At 35.0% G+C, this 18,509-nt stretch overlaps 1 protein-coding gene across 1 annotated transcript in view; it reads right to left on the reverse strand.

Annotated features, from left to right (window-relative positions):
- LAMA2 (laminin subunit alpha 2) overlaps nucleotides 1-18,509 on the reverse strand; it is a 450,165-nt gene that overhangs the window by 72,722 nt on the left and 358,934 nt on the right. The window contains exons 41-44 of the mRNA XM_065888629.1: nucleotides 13,171-13,273; nucleotides 4,115-4,231; nucleotides 2,481-2,663; nucleotides 871-876 (exon numbers count right to left, since the gene is read on the reverse strand). Of these exons, the coding sequence (XP_065744701.1) occupies nucleotides 871-876; nucleotides 2,481-2,663; nucleotides 4,115-4,231; nucleotides 13,171-13,273 (409 nt within the window). The remainder of the gene's footprint in view (nucleotides 1-870; nucleotides 877-2,480; nucleotides 2,664-4,114; nucleotides 4,232-13,170; nucleotides 13,274-18,509) is intronic.

The following is an 18,509-nucleotide window of genomic DNA, read 5'->3' on the forward strand; positions in this document are numbered from 1 at the left end:
ATTTTTCTTTATTAAGCCTGTCAGGCCTCTAAAATTTTTTATCTTTATATTCCTAAAGATATACCACTTGAATTTATCACATCTATTATTTTCTGTCTTCTAATTCATTAACTCTTTTTTATCTTCTTTCTTTTAGTTAATTTTATTTTGTCTGACTTATAGAGTTGATCGCCTAAATTGTTTATTTCAATGCTTTTTAGTAATGTCATTGCATTCATTTTCCACTGAGGACCGCCTTCATCGTATTTCTCAGGTTTTGATATGCTGGATTTTATTATTACTATTTTCTATTTTTCAGTTTTATTTTAGACTTGGAATTTAAACTATGAAATTATTTAAGACAGAATATTTTTATATCCCAGTGACTGCTCACTTGTTAAGATCTGATTTTATTAATTTTGTTTTATGCGTCTCCAAATATAATGCTCTTGAAGTTGAGAATAATTACTTGTAAGGGGAGGAGTGAGCTTCGGGGGGGACAGCAACAACAGCAATGTAGATTTTAATCTATTTTAATCCTGCTAGAAGGAAGTCATTTGGACTTCAGTGGCTGCATATATGTTATCAGAAGCATCATAATTTAGTTGACTCTGTGGGAGAATTCAATTTTCTACTTTTATATGGATAACAGATATTTCACTAACTTTTCAAACACACAATTAAAATATTTATGTCAAATATATTCACATACTAACTTTGTAAGGGAAGATTCCTTTATTAATCCAGCATTAATACTGTGACACTGGAAAGAATAGCTATCTGATGTGTAAAGCAATACTAAAACATGGAAACATGCAAAGCTGAAGCTTTTTGCAATAGGCAACCAAGCATAAAAATTACTAAAAGGTATGCAAGTAAACATATACATACTGATTTCTTCAGGTAATTTCATATGGAAGCAAAACAGAAAAATAGAAAATTCATGAGAAAATATTTTAATAGGTATTATAAAGTAGTGATTATCAAAAAAATAGAACTTTCACAACAGGTGCTAATTACAAATTCACCCCATTTTAAGTCAAACTAGCGTTATCAAGTAAAAGTCCACAAAAACATGGCATTTAGCAGCCATTGTTCATATTAAAGGGAGCTTTATTATAATGTTCTAATAAGATAGAAACAGACCCAGTTTAATTAGTGTTTATAGATATTAACTATTTCTTTGATAGATGGTAGAATCATAAAAGTGAGATAAATATTATAAAAAGGCCACTCTCAGCTGAGAATCAATCTGAAAAATGAATGAAATGATACCTTAACTTACAGAATAAAAGAGAGAGTGACACTTACTTTAAAACTTATTTTCATTCATTTCTTGGGGGGAAATATTGTGATTTGGCATGACTCTGAACCAGTTATTCAGATGGTATCTTTGAACTACAGGGGTAAGCTAACTCTGGGCTTACATAAGAAATAAATTTAAAACTATATATCTCTACTTTTTCTTCCCTGAAGAAGTGAGGAGTGAAATCCTTCTCCCTAGCTCTGAAGTGCATGTCAGCTGTGTTTGTACCCTTCCTTGCTCAGGAAGGAGTCATGCTAGTTGTATCTATTATTTCATAGCATCATTAGCCTTTGATCTGAGGCAAAGGTGCTGAAAAATCAGGCTCCACTCCCCCGTCGAACAGCATCTGGATTATACAGTGTATAACGTCAATAACTGTTTTTGTTATTACACTCTACAAATGTTTTAATTCCCAATAAATATATTGGTGCTATATAAAGCGGGCTAATCTCTTGAGACTGACAAATACAAAGAATCAAGCATCTCCTTTGGTGAAATCACATACTAAAATAACATTTTATCACTTGAAAGAATAAAAAATATTAGAAATCATAATGTTTATTGAGTATAATTAATAAATTATTATATTTAGTCTCCCACATTTTCTTGTAAATCCTTGTTAACTCAATATAGTTTAATGCAATATACAAAAGATGTAAAGAAATATTCTTCTTGATAAACTAGATAAAAAATTTAATTTCCTGATAATGTTAACTAACCAGAACCTAAGTAATAAAATATTAATATTTTCCAATTTGAATGCATTTCAAATTGATCCCATTTAATATCCTGTTCTAACAGGACTGCTAATAAGACTGCTCCTTGACCTCTAGGTTCTATGGAATTTCACCAACTCCGAGGATATAATTTCCCAAGTATAACTGTATTTTCAATTACACTAAAGGCTTTTAAAATATTTGGCATCGCTATACCAAATATCATGTAGATTTGAGAATTCCTAATTTCCTCTCAATTGGATGAAATCTGAATAAGATAAGCTCTAGTGCAGAGCTGGGAGTCTTGGATTCTGTTTCTGGAGCTGCACGCACTCAATTCCTGAGCCCAGTCTATGCAGGGAGGAGGGCAGACTACACCACTACGAGGGTCCCTTCCTGCTCTAACAGTTAGGAGTCTAGGATACTTTTATGGTGTGAAGAAATAAATGACATAATCAAAGTGAAAAAGCACATCTTACTGTTCTTTGAAGGATCTTTTACCACGGCATTTGTTTTGGCTACGCTGTCTGCCAGTTGATTGTAATTTTTCTTCAGGCCATCAAGATTCTGGTGGAGATCTTTAATCTGTGCCAGTACATCTTTAGCTGTGTCGTTGGCTTGTCTTGCTTTGTCCTTAACAGCTTGCAGTTTAGCGGCTGTGTCTGTCAGCAGAAGACGGTATGAGAAACAAAGGGTCTGGAGTTAGTGGCTTAATCCATGCTTGTCAAAGCGAGGCTGTGGCTGGCTGACCTCAGGGACACAGGCACAGAGGGAAAGGCTGAACTTTGTCTCATTCAGTCATAGCAAATGAAGTACATTTTTAGCTAAATTGAATTTTCTCAGGGACCTTTGCTATGAATACCTGATTAGCTCTTAAAATAGCAACGTGATTGTTCTAAATGTTCATTGTGTAAGGGTATATTGTGATTTGCTGCTAAACATATTAAAGAGAGAAGTTTATCCACATGAATCAAACAGCTTCATCAAAAGTAGGTTTAAGATTTAATCTGCATTTCTGAGGCAGGATGGGGAGGAATGAATGTGTTTCAATTTTAATATAAAGAGACTTTTTCAGATATATTAGACCTTGTGTTTGTGTATTTATATTTGTTTTCAGCATTGGAAATTTTCTATGTACATCTTTGCTACTGAAGAGGTGACATGAAAATCGGGCAAGTTACTTAGGATTTTTAATGTTAAAAAAGTAAAAATCATTAAGGTTTTAATATTTCCTGTTTTCTATAGATGAATGTGTTTCCTTCACCATAATTTGTATAAAAAACATATATATGTGCCTAGTAGTAGTTGTAGCTTAGTGGTTAAGACCACAGCCTCTGAAGTTAAACTGCGAGGTTATGCCTCTTTTAACAATGGCCCTTAGTATCCCTAAGTTTGTCCCCTATAAACTGGAGATAACAATGCTATTTACCTTGTAGGATTAGTATGAGGATTACATACACGTAACATAAGCACATTGAATAAGCACTCAAAAAATGTTAGCAACCCTTGTTATTGTTGTATCATGCTACTACAATATAAAAATAGTATCCCTAAAAGAACAGTGCTTTCAGGAACTAATACGAAACATTAACTCCAAGTACATGTAATAGGTAGAAAGATATTACAGACGTGGTTCAATTCTCAATGTCTTAATGTTTTGGAAAGCTAAAACATTTAAGTAACAGAACTTTGCCAGTAAAGATATGCTGCTGAAAGGCAGTTGGCTCTACCTATTACTGTAGGTACTGTAATAAGCTGCAATTGTGTACATCAACACTGTAGAGAATAGTGTCTGTATGATTTTATTTTTCCCACCAATATAAGATTTCCTGGGCCGAAACATGGAAGGACAATACAATAATAAGATGTCTATATTTTCCTTTTTGTAATTTATTCCAACGAATGTCAGCTAGGGTAACAAATGATAAATATCACAGTGTAAAGTACGATTTAGTTTCTCATTCTCACGAAGAAGAATTCATAAGTAAGAAAACTGCTATCGGATAGCCTGACAATGGTACAAATGTAGTGTTAGGGAAAAAAAGGCAGAAGTTACAACATTCTTTAAGAGTTCATATCCACTGGCATGGTTTGCAGTGTCCTGAATGCTTACCATTTGGAATGGCTGATAACCTTTCCAAAGTGTCATTCAGAGCTCTCAGGAGATCCCTGTTTCTGACATTGGCATTGTCTAATCTGGATGTCAAGCCATTCAGATGTTCATCATTTTCTGTGAACAGAAAACAAAAAAGGATGAAAAAATTTTAATCATCTCTGAACTGATACATGGATATAAAATTTCAGGTTATTTTAATAAAAATTTAGTTAAAAGCAAGAAATCGATTTACTTTATTGGCATCTGTCCAAAAATATATTTCAGACCAGAATATAAAATATGTGTTTAAATGACCATCTGACACTTCAACATGTTCAACAATTACATTTTCTTCTTGGTATCTGATCTTTATTTGACTTAATTTGATGGTTTTCTATGGAGAAAAAACTTTGACAGATTTGGTCTTTTATTGCATTTATAATGATGCCCTCTTGACATCACTCCCATTATGTCATTATTTAAAAAATTTTATTACCAAAGTGAATCGCTGAATTAGCTTTTAAAAATCTCAAATAGATATGATTGTTAAGTAGAATCTCCCAACTTTACTAAACATCACTTATTAACATTTATTTGAGAAAAACAAAAATCAAAAGAATGAATAAATAGCTTCTAGCACATTTCCAATTTTTTATAGAGAAAATAATATTTTACAAATTACTTCAAGTAGGCTTCATAGAGGTCTTTTCTTGCTACTTTAGCATGCTTACTTTAAAATATATTATTTACTATTACTAATGTAATATTACTACTGTAAATTTTCCAGCTTCTCTCCACTAATTTTTAACATGTCTGAATTTTAAGTTAGTTTGTATATAATATTGTATTTTATAGCAGATAAAAACTAGGAATGGAACAAGTAAGGCAGTTAATGATGGCGTGAGCGACAGTGTACTAAAACCTTTCATTTTATACCTGGTTGTGCTGGTTAAATCGTTTTCTCTGTGCAAATATTTTTGCTTTTTTATCTAAAACAGTAAAATAAATAAGCCACTTGGACTGGGGAAGACGGTTATTTGCCAACACCGAGACTGTTGTTTTCGTCACTTTCCTGGTACCCAGAGTGGGCAGACCAGGAGAGACTACATCTCGCAGAACAGAGCCAGAACAGTCTTGATTTGATTGTGTGTCCACCCTTGTAGAGGTAGTGCATCTGGCTTCTTGCAGGAACCAAACAAGTCACTGGCAGCTTAGGGAACAATGCTTGCCTTTATTGGCCTTCATCTGGGAAGAATAGCAAAGGGAAGGGAATATAGATGGAGGATTCTTAACTGTCAGTGTACTGGGTGTGAAAAAGAGTACTGAACGTATTAATTAATGATCCACTCCATTTCATATCAGGGTTTTATAGGCGGACGAATTACACCACTGTTATACTACAGTAATATAAGTACATAATATTGTTTGAGGCTTTTAGGTTCCAAGCCAAAGACCTAACATCACTGAAAAACAAAGCATAAAGTATTCCAGCAAAACGTGGCTCTAAAATATCAATATGTCCATTTCAGTCACTAAGCTATTATTATTTTCAATTCTAGTCCTTCAAAATATACTTTCCAAGTAATTAGATTTTTTCCTCTGTCAATCACAATTCACTTTTCTTTTAATACTTCTGTTACTTTCACTGCACTAAAGTAAAATCTTTGACTAGGTTATGGAAAGAATACTTTCTGAAATAAAGACAGTATGATTATGACTGTGATAGCTATATGAATCCCCTAAGAATAGTTAAAGGCTGCTCTTTTGATATTAATTTAGAAGTCTTCATCAATTAAGGAAATAGAACGGTACAAATCTCATTTCTTAGTTTCTTGATTGTATTTGACTTTTTAAATAATGAAACATTTAAAATGTTCTGGCAAGCAAGATATACATGTACAGTTGCAAAAATCATTAATTTAAAGGCTATCACTTGGTTTACACTATTTTATGAATTCTGAATGCAAATACTGGCAGAATAATCAGGCCAATTATTTAGAAGAACGACTGATCTGAAGAACATTGTTACTGCCGTCCCTCAAGTTTCAAAGCAGTGATTTTGTTCCTTTGCTTTCTGTACTAGAAAGTCAAGATGTGAATATTCTGAGCCTGTTCTGATTTCTTTGTTTCAGCTATTGGACTCTATTTTCTTGTTAATTTATCCTTTCTTACACTCTGGTCATTTTTTTCTGAAGTATTTTTTGGAATTTCTCAAACCAAGTCTAAACACTTTATAGCTTTGTCAGTCTAATTCTTTAGATGAATAGAAGTTGTATGCAGAATAGAATTAGAGATTTTAAAATGGAAAACTTACAAAATATTAGCCATGAAAACCTAGAAAATAAGCACGCCAAGGCTGGCTTTAAATGCAAAGATATATGAGGCAGAGGTATCTATAATCAAAATGTAAGGAAGAACGCATGTGGTCCAGTTAAAATGGTAACATGGTCAAAGAAACAGAATTATTGGTAGTTAAAAAAATATCCAACCCAATTCTTTACTTGCAATTTTTGGAGAACAAGAAAAGGATCCAAATTATAATCATAGTGCATTTTCCGCTCCTTATTTCTTCAGTATTCATACCCATTAGCTGTAGCCAAGTCATTTATCTTCTCTCTAGATATCACACCCAACTAACCTCAAAGGCTACACACACGCTCCAGCTTTGGCTCTCCCTTTCTCATCCTCTCCTCCCACATCAGAAGACAAGTGTCCAGGAATGGGTTCGTCAGAGACAGAGCTCATAAAGTGAGGGAAAGAAGCAGAACAGCCAGGGTAGACTGTGAACATGCCTGACAATATCATTCCCCTTTGTTGCATAACCATTGACATTGAACCAGGTAGACATATTCAGAATGAAAGTCACTAGACAGAGTTGTATGTTACTTCCATTAATAATATGCATTTACTTATGTTGACCTCATTCCTGGTACTGTGCTAAATATATTAGAGTTTAGTTTACTTGGAACTGCTAACACTGAACTATGCTATGTAATATCTCAAAATAAAGCTATTACAAGTAAATCAGTTATACAGCAGAAACTAACACAACATTGTAAATCAACTATATTTCAATAAAAATTTAAAAATAAATTTAAAAAGCTATTACAAGTATTTCTTTGATCATTAATAATGCATTCTTTTACAAATCCTAGCCATTAGAGAAAGTAGTGTGGTGCAATGAAATTATTACAGGACTTGGAGCTGGAAGCTGTGGGTTCAAATATCATTTCTATCCCTTTTTACATGTGTAAAATGAAGATAACAACTTCCTTCATATGACTGATATGAGAAATCAATTGAAGGATGTATGAGAAAGTACTGGATTTATCACGGGCAGTTACTAAATAGTAACAAATAATTCATGTTGGTTTGATAATTTACATTGGTCTGATAATTGCTCTGGTACATTTGCCAGTTTTCAATAATATTATTTATGATTTGCTTTCTTCTTTGTTTAAACCGCATCATCCAGAAACTAAAGTTGTTAATTTTTCTATTATACTTTTATAATATATGTATATAGCTCTCATTTTCAACTAAATATGAGAATGATTTTTATAGATTTTAATGGGAATGTTCTATTTTGACTGTTCACACTCATCTAGTTAAGTTCCTCAAATGCAATTTTTAATTTTTTATTAATATGAACAAAGCACAAATAAATACCTTGAGAGAATCCCTCATTCACAAGGGTGAAGTTTGTAGAAATGTTTTTAATTTTGAAGGGATCTAGTTAAATGGAATCTACTGCAAAATTACCATATAGATAACATTTTGCAAGCACAATTTTCATTACCGTGACATTTGTCTTATGAGCTACTTCTTGTACTCAATATCACTTCTGACTTTGCTCCTTTACCAAAAAATGGAGAAATATCCTCTCTTTAAGATTTCTTTGTAAAAAAATTTTACAAGGCTACAAACCTGTTTCATCTTTTGTTCTAGAGGCTCCTTCTGAATTAGAGAACAGGTTAATCTCTGCAGTGCTTCTATCTGCAGTTCTGAAGCAGAAAGTTTGGAATAGGTAAGGGATCTGTATGAAGTCAGGTGGAAACCTTGATTTTGACCTTTCTGGTAATGAGAGGTTCCTGCTACTCTCTTCCATTCACTCATTCTTTATCAAATATTTGTTAGGGCCATGAGTTTTAATGTGTCACCTCTGCACCATGGCAAAAGCCCAGAGTTTTTGTCCAGCAGTGGTTAAAAGCATCAGCTTTGAAGCCTGACTAACTTGTTAAATTGTTGGCTCCACTATATTTATCAAGTTTATTCAATCTGTTAGTATTTCTTCGACTTAAGTGATTTTGCTTTAAATATCAAAGGGGGCCAACCATACTAAATTATATAATATGTGATTGCTCTGTACAATTTATTAATTTTATTACATTATTTTGTTTTGTTTTGTTTTGTTTTCTTTGGGGTACGCGGGCCTCTCACTGTTGTGGCCTCTCCCGTTGCGGAGCACAGGCTCCGGATGCGCAGGCTCAGCGGCCACATGGCTCATGGACCCAGCCGCTCCGCGGCATGTGGGATCTTCCCGGACTGGGGCACGAACCCGTGTCCCCTGCATCGGCAGGCGGACTCTCAACCACTGCGCCACCAGGGAAGCCCCTGCATTATGTTTTTACCTTTGGATATTTTAAGAACATAAGAGGTACAATTTCCCTCAAGTTACTTTACTATAATTTTTCATCCACTTATATAGTCCTTTGTCTTCTTAATATTGAGATTTCTAAGAACCTGCCCCTAGGTCAACCCCATGACTGAGTACAGGATCCCAACAACTGTGCAGAAGGAAGAGCAGCTGTGTAAGGAAGAAAGCTGGGTGAAATTCAGAGCCCTATTCCTGTCCCTAGCATTCTGTTAATTGATTTGATGAGGTTGCTACACCCAGTCTTTCCACTTTGGGGTACACCTAGCCTTCTTTCATGACATTATTCCTGTGCTTCCCTTTCCCCAGTTGCTGTCACAGGTTTGCAAAGTGTCCTATCTCTGATTGCCTCTTTTGTCCAGACATGTACCAGTGACTGTGTATGGGAACTTCTAAGATCACTTAATGGAGCCTGCATTTATAGGAAGGCATATTACTGATAAACTTTGTCCTGATCTAAAAGTGCCAAGTCAGCTCTTGTTCAGCATGGGCACCGTGCTTTCTAGGTCCTCAACAGCTGTTAGCTGCAACTAACTGCACAGGCTCCTCCTCCCCACTACAGGGTTGTAGTAGAAGCCCAAGGAGAGGAGGAAGGGGGATTTGTCTGGTGGCAAGATCTCCAAAGACTTAAGATATCAGGATAGAGGGAGTCCTCTCTTCAGCCAGTGGAATGAGAAATCAAAATGACCAGATATCGAAAACTCCATGTGGTTCCTTTAGGGCAAGCTCTAAAGCCTGACTGTGGGCTTGCAGGCTCGTTTTGTTTTGGCCAGCAAGATATTCTAAAAGAAATGGACTTTAAACAACTTTAAGTAAGACAAGTACTCTCTCTGGTTCTAATAGTTCCTGCCCTTCTATGTTTGGCCACTATTTTTTCCCTTTTCCTTTTAACTCCTAAACCAAGCCCAACTTGGTTTTAATTTCTCAATTTCCTCTATTCACAAGGCTAAGGAGGAACAAAAACTCTGTATGAGGGATCAGCAATGTCTACAGGAAAAGATTGCTTTGCTCTTCAGACTACAGTAGGCTAGCGGATCCAGGCTTGGTTTTGTCCATTTAGTCCAAAATTATTTTTTGTCAATGGAATGGATTTTGTTTCTTTTTCATATGCCTACCTATGGGAAGGCTGATTCTGGCAAATGGTAGTATGCAAATTCAAAAGGAGTATATATATATATGTATATTTTTGGCTGCGCCACACGGCTTCTGGGATATAGTTCCCCAACCAGGGATTGAACCCGCACCCTCGGTGCTGAAAGCATGAAGCCCTAACCACTGGATCCCGGGGAATTCCCCAAAAGAGTATATTTTTAATAATATAAAAATGCTTTATTTACTTTTTTGGGGGGGGGGGCAAGGAATAGCGACTTTATTTGGAAAGCCAGCAGACTGAGAAGACTAGTGTCCCACAATATTTAACTCCTGAGTCATACTTTGGTTTAACATCACTGCAATATTCCTGTTTATTCTCTTTTTTCTAATCTGAGATAATAACGTAGATTCTTAACAGGTTAGTAATTGCAAGTGTTATTATATTCATGATCGCAAAACCATTCTGATACACTTGTCTGGACTTAATGACTCAGTGTCTGGAGGATCATAGTACAGAAGAAAAGTATGGATTAATTTGATTAAAGTAAATGTTTGGAATAATTCTGGCACTGCTCTGTAGTTTGGACAGCATCATATGTCATACAATTCACTGACTCCATATTCTTGGGCTTGGAAATAGATCTTTTTATTCCATATGCGTGTCGTCCATTTTATAGAAATGTTATCTATTTGTTCATAAGTAATTAAATAATTTCACTTATTTTGGGCAAAGATGAAAAGTAGGGATAAATTAAGAAGTAAAATAAAGTTTAAAAGTTACTCTATATAAGGTATATAATTATAGAATCTTAGTATTTTCAGACTTCTAATGTACCATCCTCAGCTTCATTCCTTGCCCTGTACACATTCCATGAGAACCTCAACTAGCCCTTTTATTGACAAAGATCTTTTGTCAATCTACAAAGTAGTATTAATTCACCCAGTGGCATTAATTTTTCTTCTAACTCTTTCAATCATCAATTTGTACCAAGCCCTATATCCATCAACAAAACAATTTTTATCTCCATGGACGTTCGATCAATTCAATGTAGAATGGCTTCAAGTCTCAAATGCACAGAAGGGCAAATTTACTTTTAACAAATGTACATTCAAAAATTAGAAAGCAAAACAAATTGCTCCTGGAAAGTTCAGGTTCCCTCAAGGCAAGGACAGCATAAAAATGGCAGGGAGAAGCTCTAAGTCATTCATGACTAAAGCTCATGAGCTAACTGGATTGTACTGAATCAAACCAAGGAACAACTTAGAAATATGGAGTGTATACTGGCCTCACCATTTTTATTCCTTCTAAGTCCAGGCACCATAGAGAGAGAAATGACTAAATCTCTATTTTTAATAGCTGCTGTAAAGTATTTTGCTCTGTAGGGCCTATTTCAGCAGTTCCTGGTGGTAATATATGGCATTTCCCTGATTAACAGCCATTTTATAACTTGTGTAATTGGCCACAAATCAGGGGAATGTCATAATGTAGCAAGAAAACATTCCTGTCTCCAAAAGAGCCTTGGCTTGGATTTCTGGAGGAATTATTACTTGAGTAGTTTGTGGGTTTTCATTACTTTAAATAATGTACTACCTGAAGTACAAAAAAAGACATTTAAACTAATGAACATTTCTGTCACCTAACCCCTTCTACCATGCCTGTACTTAGATTTCTTTCTCCCTTGGAAAAAATTTCTTAAAAATCGGATTCTTTTTTCATTTTTATAACACCAGTATTTGTGGGGAAAGAGAGGCAAGGGCAGGGCTGGAAGTAGGGTGAGGTGACTCAGGCACTCCCCTCAGGTGTGAAATTCAAAGGGGCACCAAAAAACTCAGTGAGTGAGGTAAAAATGTTTTAATGCAGTATTTTTTAAAAAATCAAAAAAGATCAATGATGAGCAAATATTAACATTTAAAATAAAAACAGGATCTAACTCTGCACTTGCATGGCTCAACCTCTCTCACCTCACCCTGATCCCAGCTCCGGCCAAGGACACTGGAGACGAAGGAGTGATGGCAAAGTAATGAGATCAACTCAACTTGCCCAAAAGAAAAATAGGGTTGACTCTATAGTTACTGTTCAGGTTGTAATAAGTGCAATCTCCTGCATAGGATTTTATATATATATAAGGGGTTGTATTTCACCTGTGATACGTAATCCAAAGCATTTACTATCAGAGTGCCACCTATAATGGAGAAAGAACGTGCAATTCCATACCAGCCTCTATTGGAGACTCCTCGTTTAAAGCATGACAAGTATAAATGATGAAAAAATCTCTTTTCTTTCTAAGGTTAGTAAAGACCAACACCATTCTTTTATTTAAAAAATATGCTTATTTCCTGATTTGAGATAGTCATTGTGATACTATACACTAGAAATACAAAGTTAAAAAGAAGACCCTGTGACTGTCCTCAAGAAGATGGAAGCCAAGTCCATGGCTGCAGTGATTTGATAAGTCTATGAGAAAGGGATGCACAGAGAAGAGGCATGTAATTCAGATGGGGTGCTAGGTTTCCCAGAGAAGATGACATTTGAGCTAAATCTTGAAGGTCTGGTAGAAGGCAGTTGGATGAAAAAGAAAGAAGGATGGTGAGAAGTTCCAAAGAGAAGAATGAACACTGTGGAATGTGGAGGCTTGAAATGGTAGCATGTTTTCAGAGGACATGAATGTTTCAGTAAGGTTGCAGAGCTGGATGCAAGACAGAAAAGGGTGAGTGAGACTGAAGATAGAAACAGGAGGCAATTAAATGAGAACAGGAGATATTCGAATGAAATAAAAATATAATAGCTTATCTAGAGTGTGGCTGTATTGAATAATACATTTTTAATGCAAAACCCATAATATATCAGGCTAGATATATTATGCACTTTGATCCTTGCATTAGGAATAAAATACCTAAAAGTGTATTTAAAAGGTGAAAACTTAGAGACGTGCCCCACTAAATCGAAAGTTTCACAAGGATATTTATACTACATCTGCCTGATTGATTCCTTTGTGACTATGATTTCTAAAGTCAAAAAAAAAAGGTGGGGTTTGGTGCTCTTTAAAATTTATCATACTTTAAAAGTTCCTATACTCTATATACAGATGAAATGATGCTATAGAAATTAGGTTTAAAAACTATGAAGTATTGCCCAGTGCAAAATGAGGTGTGAAGGCAAAATACTGTAAAACCGATGAGAGAGTTTACTTGCACTAAATCTAGATAGTAAAAACAATCATAAAAATTATGCTGCAACAATTACACTTTTCCAATAATGTGATAAAATATCCTACCAATTACAACTACAATTAAACTTCAAATAATAATAAAAAGTGGTCACACTAACCTTTTACATCATTTGCTAACTTCTTGGCTTCATTAAGAAACCCGAAGCTTTTCTGAAGAGAGCCTTTGGCACCTTCCTGTAATGAACCCTGAGGACCTGTTGCCTGTGGACAGAAAAAGAAGTGTCACATATCTAAAACAAAAGAATTATGGAATAGAGATATCTGGCAGGCAATTGGTACACAGAGTTTACCTTCAGGAAAGCATTCTGGGCTACATATGCAGAATAATAAATTATCAGCACATATTTGTGATTAAAATCAGTAGACTGTTTATTGGGAGATGAGAAGAAAGCCTAGAATAGAACCCTTAGGAATCCCAACATTTAAAGGCAGGTACAGAAAGCTGGGCTGGCAAGGTGATTGAGATTCCAGAAAGGACAAAGAGAACCTAGGAAAGCATGATATTATGGAAATCAAGAGATACAGAAGTGGCTCAGAGTATGATGACTTGTTATGCTGCAAGGTCAAAACTGGTCAGTACTATCAAGTGCTGTCAAATGGTCAAGCAAATTAAGAACTAAGCACATCCTTGACTTTATCCCTAAGCACATTTCATTCAAGTTGTGGGGTAAGTCGGGGAGCATTTTCTGTCCCCTAGGTGTTGAAATGAGGAAGAACACTGCTTCTGTTTTGAAATGCATCGCAGAGTACTAGGGCAAAACAAAATCTTCTAAATGAAAATCTCTGAGCCACAGTCATCTCCTAGCAAAGATGGATTTGTTGAACCTTGGACTATAAGAGGTGACACAAAGATAATAGAGTGATATGGGAAAACGATCATTTAAATTGAACGTTTAGCTATCCATTTTAATAGTGTTTGCTCTTCAAGAATCATTACATAGTACGTTAATACCAAAAGATAAATCAAATAGGATCTTACCTGTAAATTTTAAATTGGAAGAGTATTTCAGGGTGCAAGACGAGCTAGAGAATGCTAAATAACTTATATGTTGAAGTTATAGATCTATGTTGAAGTTATAGATCTGAACTCAGGTTAGCCCAGACATAATACTCTTCAAATACATCTCCAGTGCCTTAATAACATTTTTTATCAGTCATATGATTTAAACATTAAACTAGGAGAGATTACAGAACTTGCTACTGTAGTGGCAAAATTTATTTTAAGGTGTTATTCCAACAGTTTAAAATAATCTATTGTTCATAGAACAGATTGATTATATAATCCTATGACATCTACAAAGGGACATATAGGAAACATCTACATAAACAAAAAGAGACATTGTGCATTTATATCTAGCACATGCAAAAAGAGCTGTGTGACAACCCTGACAAATTATTCTATGGGAAATGGACACTCTCTTCAATTGAGAACACATAAATTCTTAGTCCTGCAGTTTCCTGTGAGAAATTAGGTACAGTGACACCACATAAGTGTAATTTATTTTGAAAAAAAAGGAAGAGTGTCAATATAAATGGCACAAATCCAATGTACCTTACTCAAAAAAAATAAGCCTCCATTACCCACTCAGGTTCTGTATTTGTTCCAAATTTATATGCCGTTCTTACTCCCTTGGTTATAGGTTTCCTGAATCAAAACAGATTAGAGAAAGGAAATTACAAAGAAAGAAGGATGAAGATTCTCTAAATAGGCACATGAAAACAGCCAAAGTGACAGCTGACAATCTGTCTGACAATGAGGAAAGAGAAAACCAACAACTAGAGAGAAGAGTTTTTAAATCTCAGAAATCCAAATCGATAAGGATGAAACAGGTTTCAGTAGATGCCAATATTATTGTAGTAAAATAAATAATGCTGATAATGATGATCCCGAACCATCAGGATAACACAGGTCATTCACAGTACAAGATGAAACTAGACAAAGCAAGCTTTCCCCATAGCCTTAACGTGTGAATTCCTCCCCACAAGAACATAATCTGGTGAGTATCTAACAACCAACATCTTACAGCTAATCTTGGATGTGCAAAGTGAGGCATGGGAGTAAAGGAGGGAGAGAGAGTTGACTTGCTGTCCATGAGAAAATTAAAGAAATGAGGTAAGAGAGAAGAGAAGGGCCAGACAACATGTAAAGAGGCTAAAATCTGAGCTGTGGAAATTGTGGAGGGATTAGGAAAAGCGATGGGCAATATTTATTTTTTTCTACTTTCTTACACTCTTCAGCAGTTTTATTGAGGTATAAAAAAACTTCACATATTTAAAATTTACAATTTGATAAGTTTTGACATTTATACACCCATGAAACTGCCAATCAGGGTAGAGAACATACCCATCATTTCTTTTCAATCCCTCCCTTCCACCCCTCCTTGTCTTCCCCCGTCTCCACACAAACACTGACCTGCTTTCCATCACTATTAGTTCGCATTTTATAGAATTTTATACAAATAGAATCATCCAGTATGTACTCTTCTTTTTGTCTGGCTTCTTTCATTCAGTGTAATTATTTTGATGTTTATCCATGTTGTGTGTGTATCAACATGTGATCCCTTTTTTATTTACATGGATATGCCCCAACCTATTTATTCATTCATCTCTTGATGGACATTTGGATTATTTCCAGCTTTGGCTATTCTAAACAGAGTTGCTATGAACATTTGTGTACACATCTTTGTATGAACATATGCTGATTTCTCTTGGAGTGGAAACCTCTAAGTGGAGTGGCTAGATTATCTGGCAGATGTATGTTTACATTTTTTAGAAACTATCAACATGTTTTCTAAATTATTTGTACTATTTTAAATTCTCACCAGCAGTATATGACAGTTACGTTTGCCTACATCCTTGTCACTACTTGATATAGTCAGTCTTTTAAAATTTTAGACATTCTAATAGGTGTGTACATCATTTGGTTTTAATTTGCATTTTCCTCGTGACTAATAATGCTGAGCATCTTTTCCTGTGCTTATTTATTTATTCTTTGGCTAAGCGTTCAAATTTTTTGTCCAAGTTTTAACTGGGTTTTTTGTTCTTATTGAGTTTTGAAAGATATTTATGCATAATATGACAAATCCTTCATCAGATATGTAATTTGCAAATATATTCTTCTGGTTTGTACCTTATTTTAATAAATGGTTGGATTTGATTTGTTTTAACATTGTCCATAATTTTTGCATCTATGTTCACGAGGGATATTGGTCTATAATTTTCTCATTTTTTTTGTAATGTCTTTGTCTGGTTTGTATCATAGTAATACTGGCCTCTTAGAATGGGATAGGACATATTTTCTCCTCTTCAATTCTCTGAAGAATATATTATTTCTTTCTTAAATATTTGGTAGAATTCACCAGTGAAGTCATTTGGAACTGAATTGGGTGTGTGTGTGTGTGTGTGTGTGTGTGTGTGTGCGCGTGTGCACGTGCACACATGTGCATGTATGTGAGGGTTTTAAAATACAAATTTAATTCCTTAATGAGTATAGGGCTATTCAAGTTATTTATTTATGGATGAGTTTCAGTAGTTTGCGATTTTCAAAGAATTTGCCCATTTCATTCAAAATGTCTAATTTTTGGCATAAAGTTGTTCGTAATTTTCTCTTATTATCCTTTACTGTATGCAGAAGTTGCTGTGATTTCACCTCTTTTATTCCCGATATTGGATATTGGTGGCCTTTCTCAATTTTTCTGATGAGTCTGACTAGATGATTATCAGTTCAGTGATCTTCCATTGGACCTCTGCACCATCATCCAGCAACACGACTGAATCCTGACTGAAGTCCATCTGCTGATAAACTTCCCTGCTGCCAATTTCTTATCTTGCATTTATGAGTGTTGCCTACCTTTTGCTTCCAGACCTCTTGTCTCTCCTGTTTTTCAGGAAGCCAGTGATTTCTTCCTGGATTCTTAGTCAACTACTCCTTGCTCAGATGTAAGGAGGTGGGTGGTATATATGGGGGTGTAGGAGATATTGTAGCAACAAGGTAAGGAAAGACAAGGAGACAGGGAATTTTGATGTGTGGATGGGAGAGCAAGTATTTTGGTTGCAAAGGGCTGTAGATTTTATGAAGGGCAGTGTTAAGAAGTAAGGCTGTTAGGTAGTTTGGAGTCGGTTTCTGGAAAGTTTGAACGTTAAACTGAGGAAACTGGACAATAAGCAACATGGAGCCGTTAAAAGTTTCTGAGTAGGAATGTATGCTCAGAGCAATAGCCCAGGAGAGGAACTGGACTATTGTCAACTGGATATCAGTTGACTATTGTAATAGTATGAGCCAGAGAAAATAGAGTTGTAACCTTAGGCAAGGGCATTGGAAATGAGAGGTTTGGGTTCAAGAGATGTGGAGGAATAAGACACGTTTCAGTGTTTCAAGAAGCACTTCAAAATATTAAAGTAAAGAGCTGATGGAGTACAATTGTCAGCTATAAGCAGTGTACTAACAATCCAGGTTTAAAAGACAAGTCTTTCATATGATAACAGAATGGAAAACACTAATACGTTATGGATGAACAGAACTGTTTCAATTCATTGGAATTTGGAGAGTTCATTTTCCAACATTGCTTAGTAAGTCACTGAAGCACATCAGCAATATCAGGACAGGTGATGAAGCAGCATTTTCCAAGCTAATTATACTTCATGCATATTTATAAGCACCACATCTGAGTTTCTGGGCTGTGTCTACAGCATATGTGAAATATAAATGAGGTTCTTAGACTTGCAAGATATTTTGTTACTTGCTTTTTAGAGATTGTATTTTCATAAATAATAAGTTCTTCTCTGTGTATATATACATATATGTATTTATAAATTATCTAAAACCTTTTATTATATCACACAAAATAGGATCTATTATTACATGTAGGTTGCTATATGTTTTATTAGCTAATAATCATTTATAGAAAATGTGAGATAATTTAAAACATCAGAGAAGGAAAGATACAGGAAAAAGTAAAATGATAAAGTCTACAAAGATTTAACAGAGGCTTGGCACTTAATTGGCTTTTTGATACATGTTAGTTTTCTTCTTCCTACGATTTGTTAAGTATTCATAGTGACTTGTTTAGGCACCATGTCATTGACTAATAGATGAATGAATTGACTGATTTACCCAATAAAAGTTTTTAGCTCTCTCAAGCACCAGAGTAAGCTCTGATTATTCAAAGATCGAAAGACTCTGCCTTCTCTAATGGAACTGGAGTGGAGAGACAAACCAAAAAATCCTTATAAGGAAAATGATGATTGCCATAATGGAGTATGGAAATATCTAAGTGTTTTGTTGTCAGAGGAGGCTCTCTTAGGGGGAGGAGATGTGCAGATGAGACCTAAAGTTAAGTTTATCAGGATGGTATACCCACACCCCACTGATGTATTATTTAAATAAGCAAATTTAAAAGTTATTGTTTATATTTCTTTCTATATTACAATTTTATTA

This window comes from Phocoena phocoena, chromosome 12 (assembly GCF_963924675.1).
Source record: "Phocoena phocoena chromosome 12, mPhoPho1.1, whole genome shotgun sequence".
Taxonomy (NCBI): domain Eukaryota; kingdom Metazoa; phylum Chordata; class Mammalia; order Artiodactyla; family Phocoenidae; genus Phocoena; species Phocoena phocoena.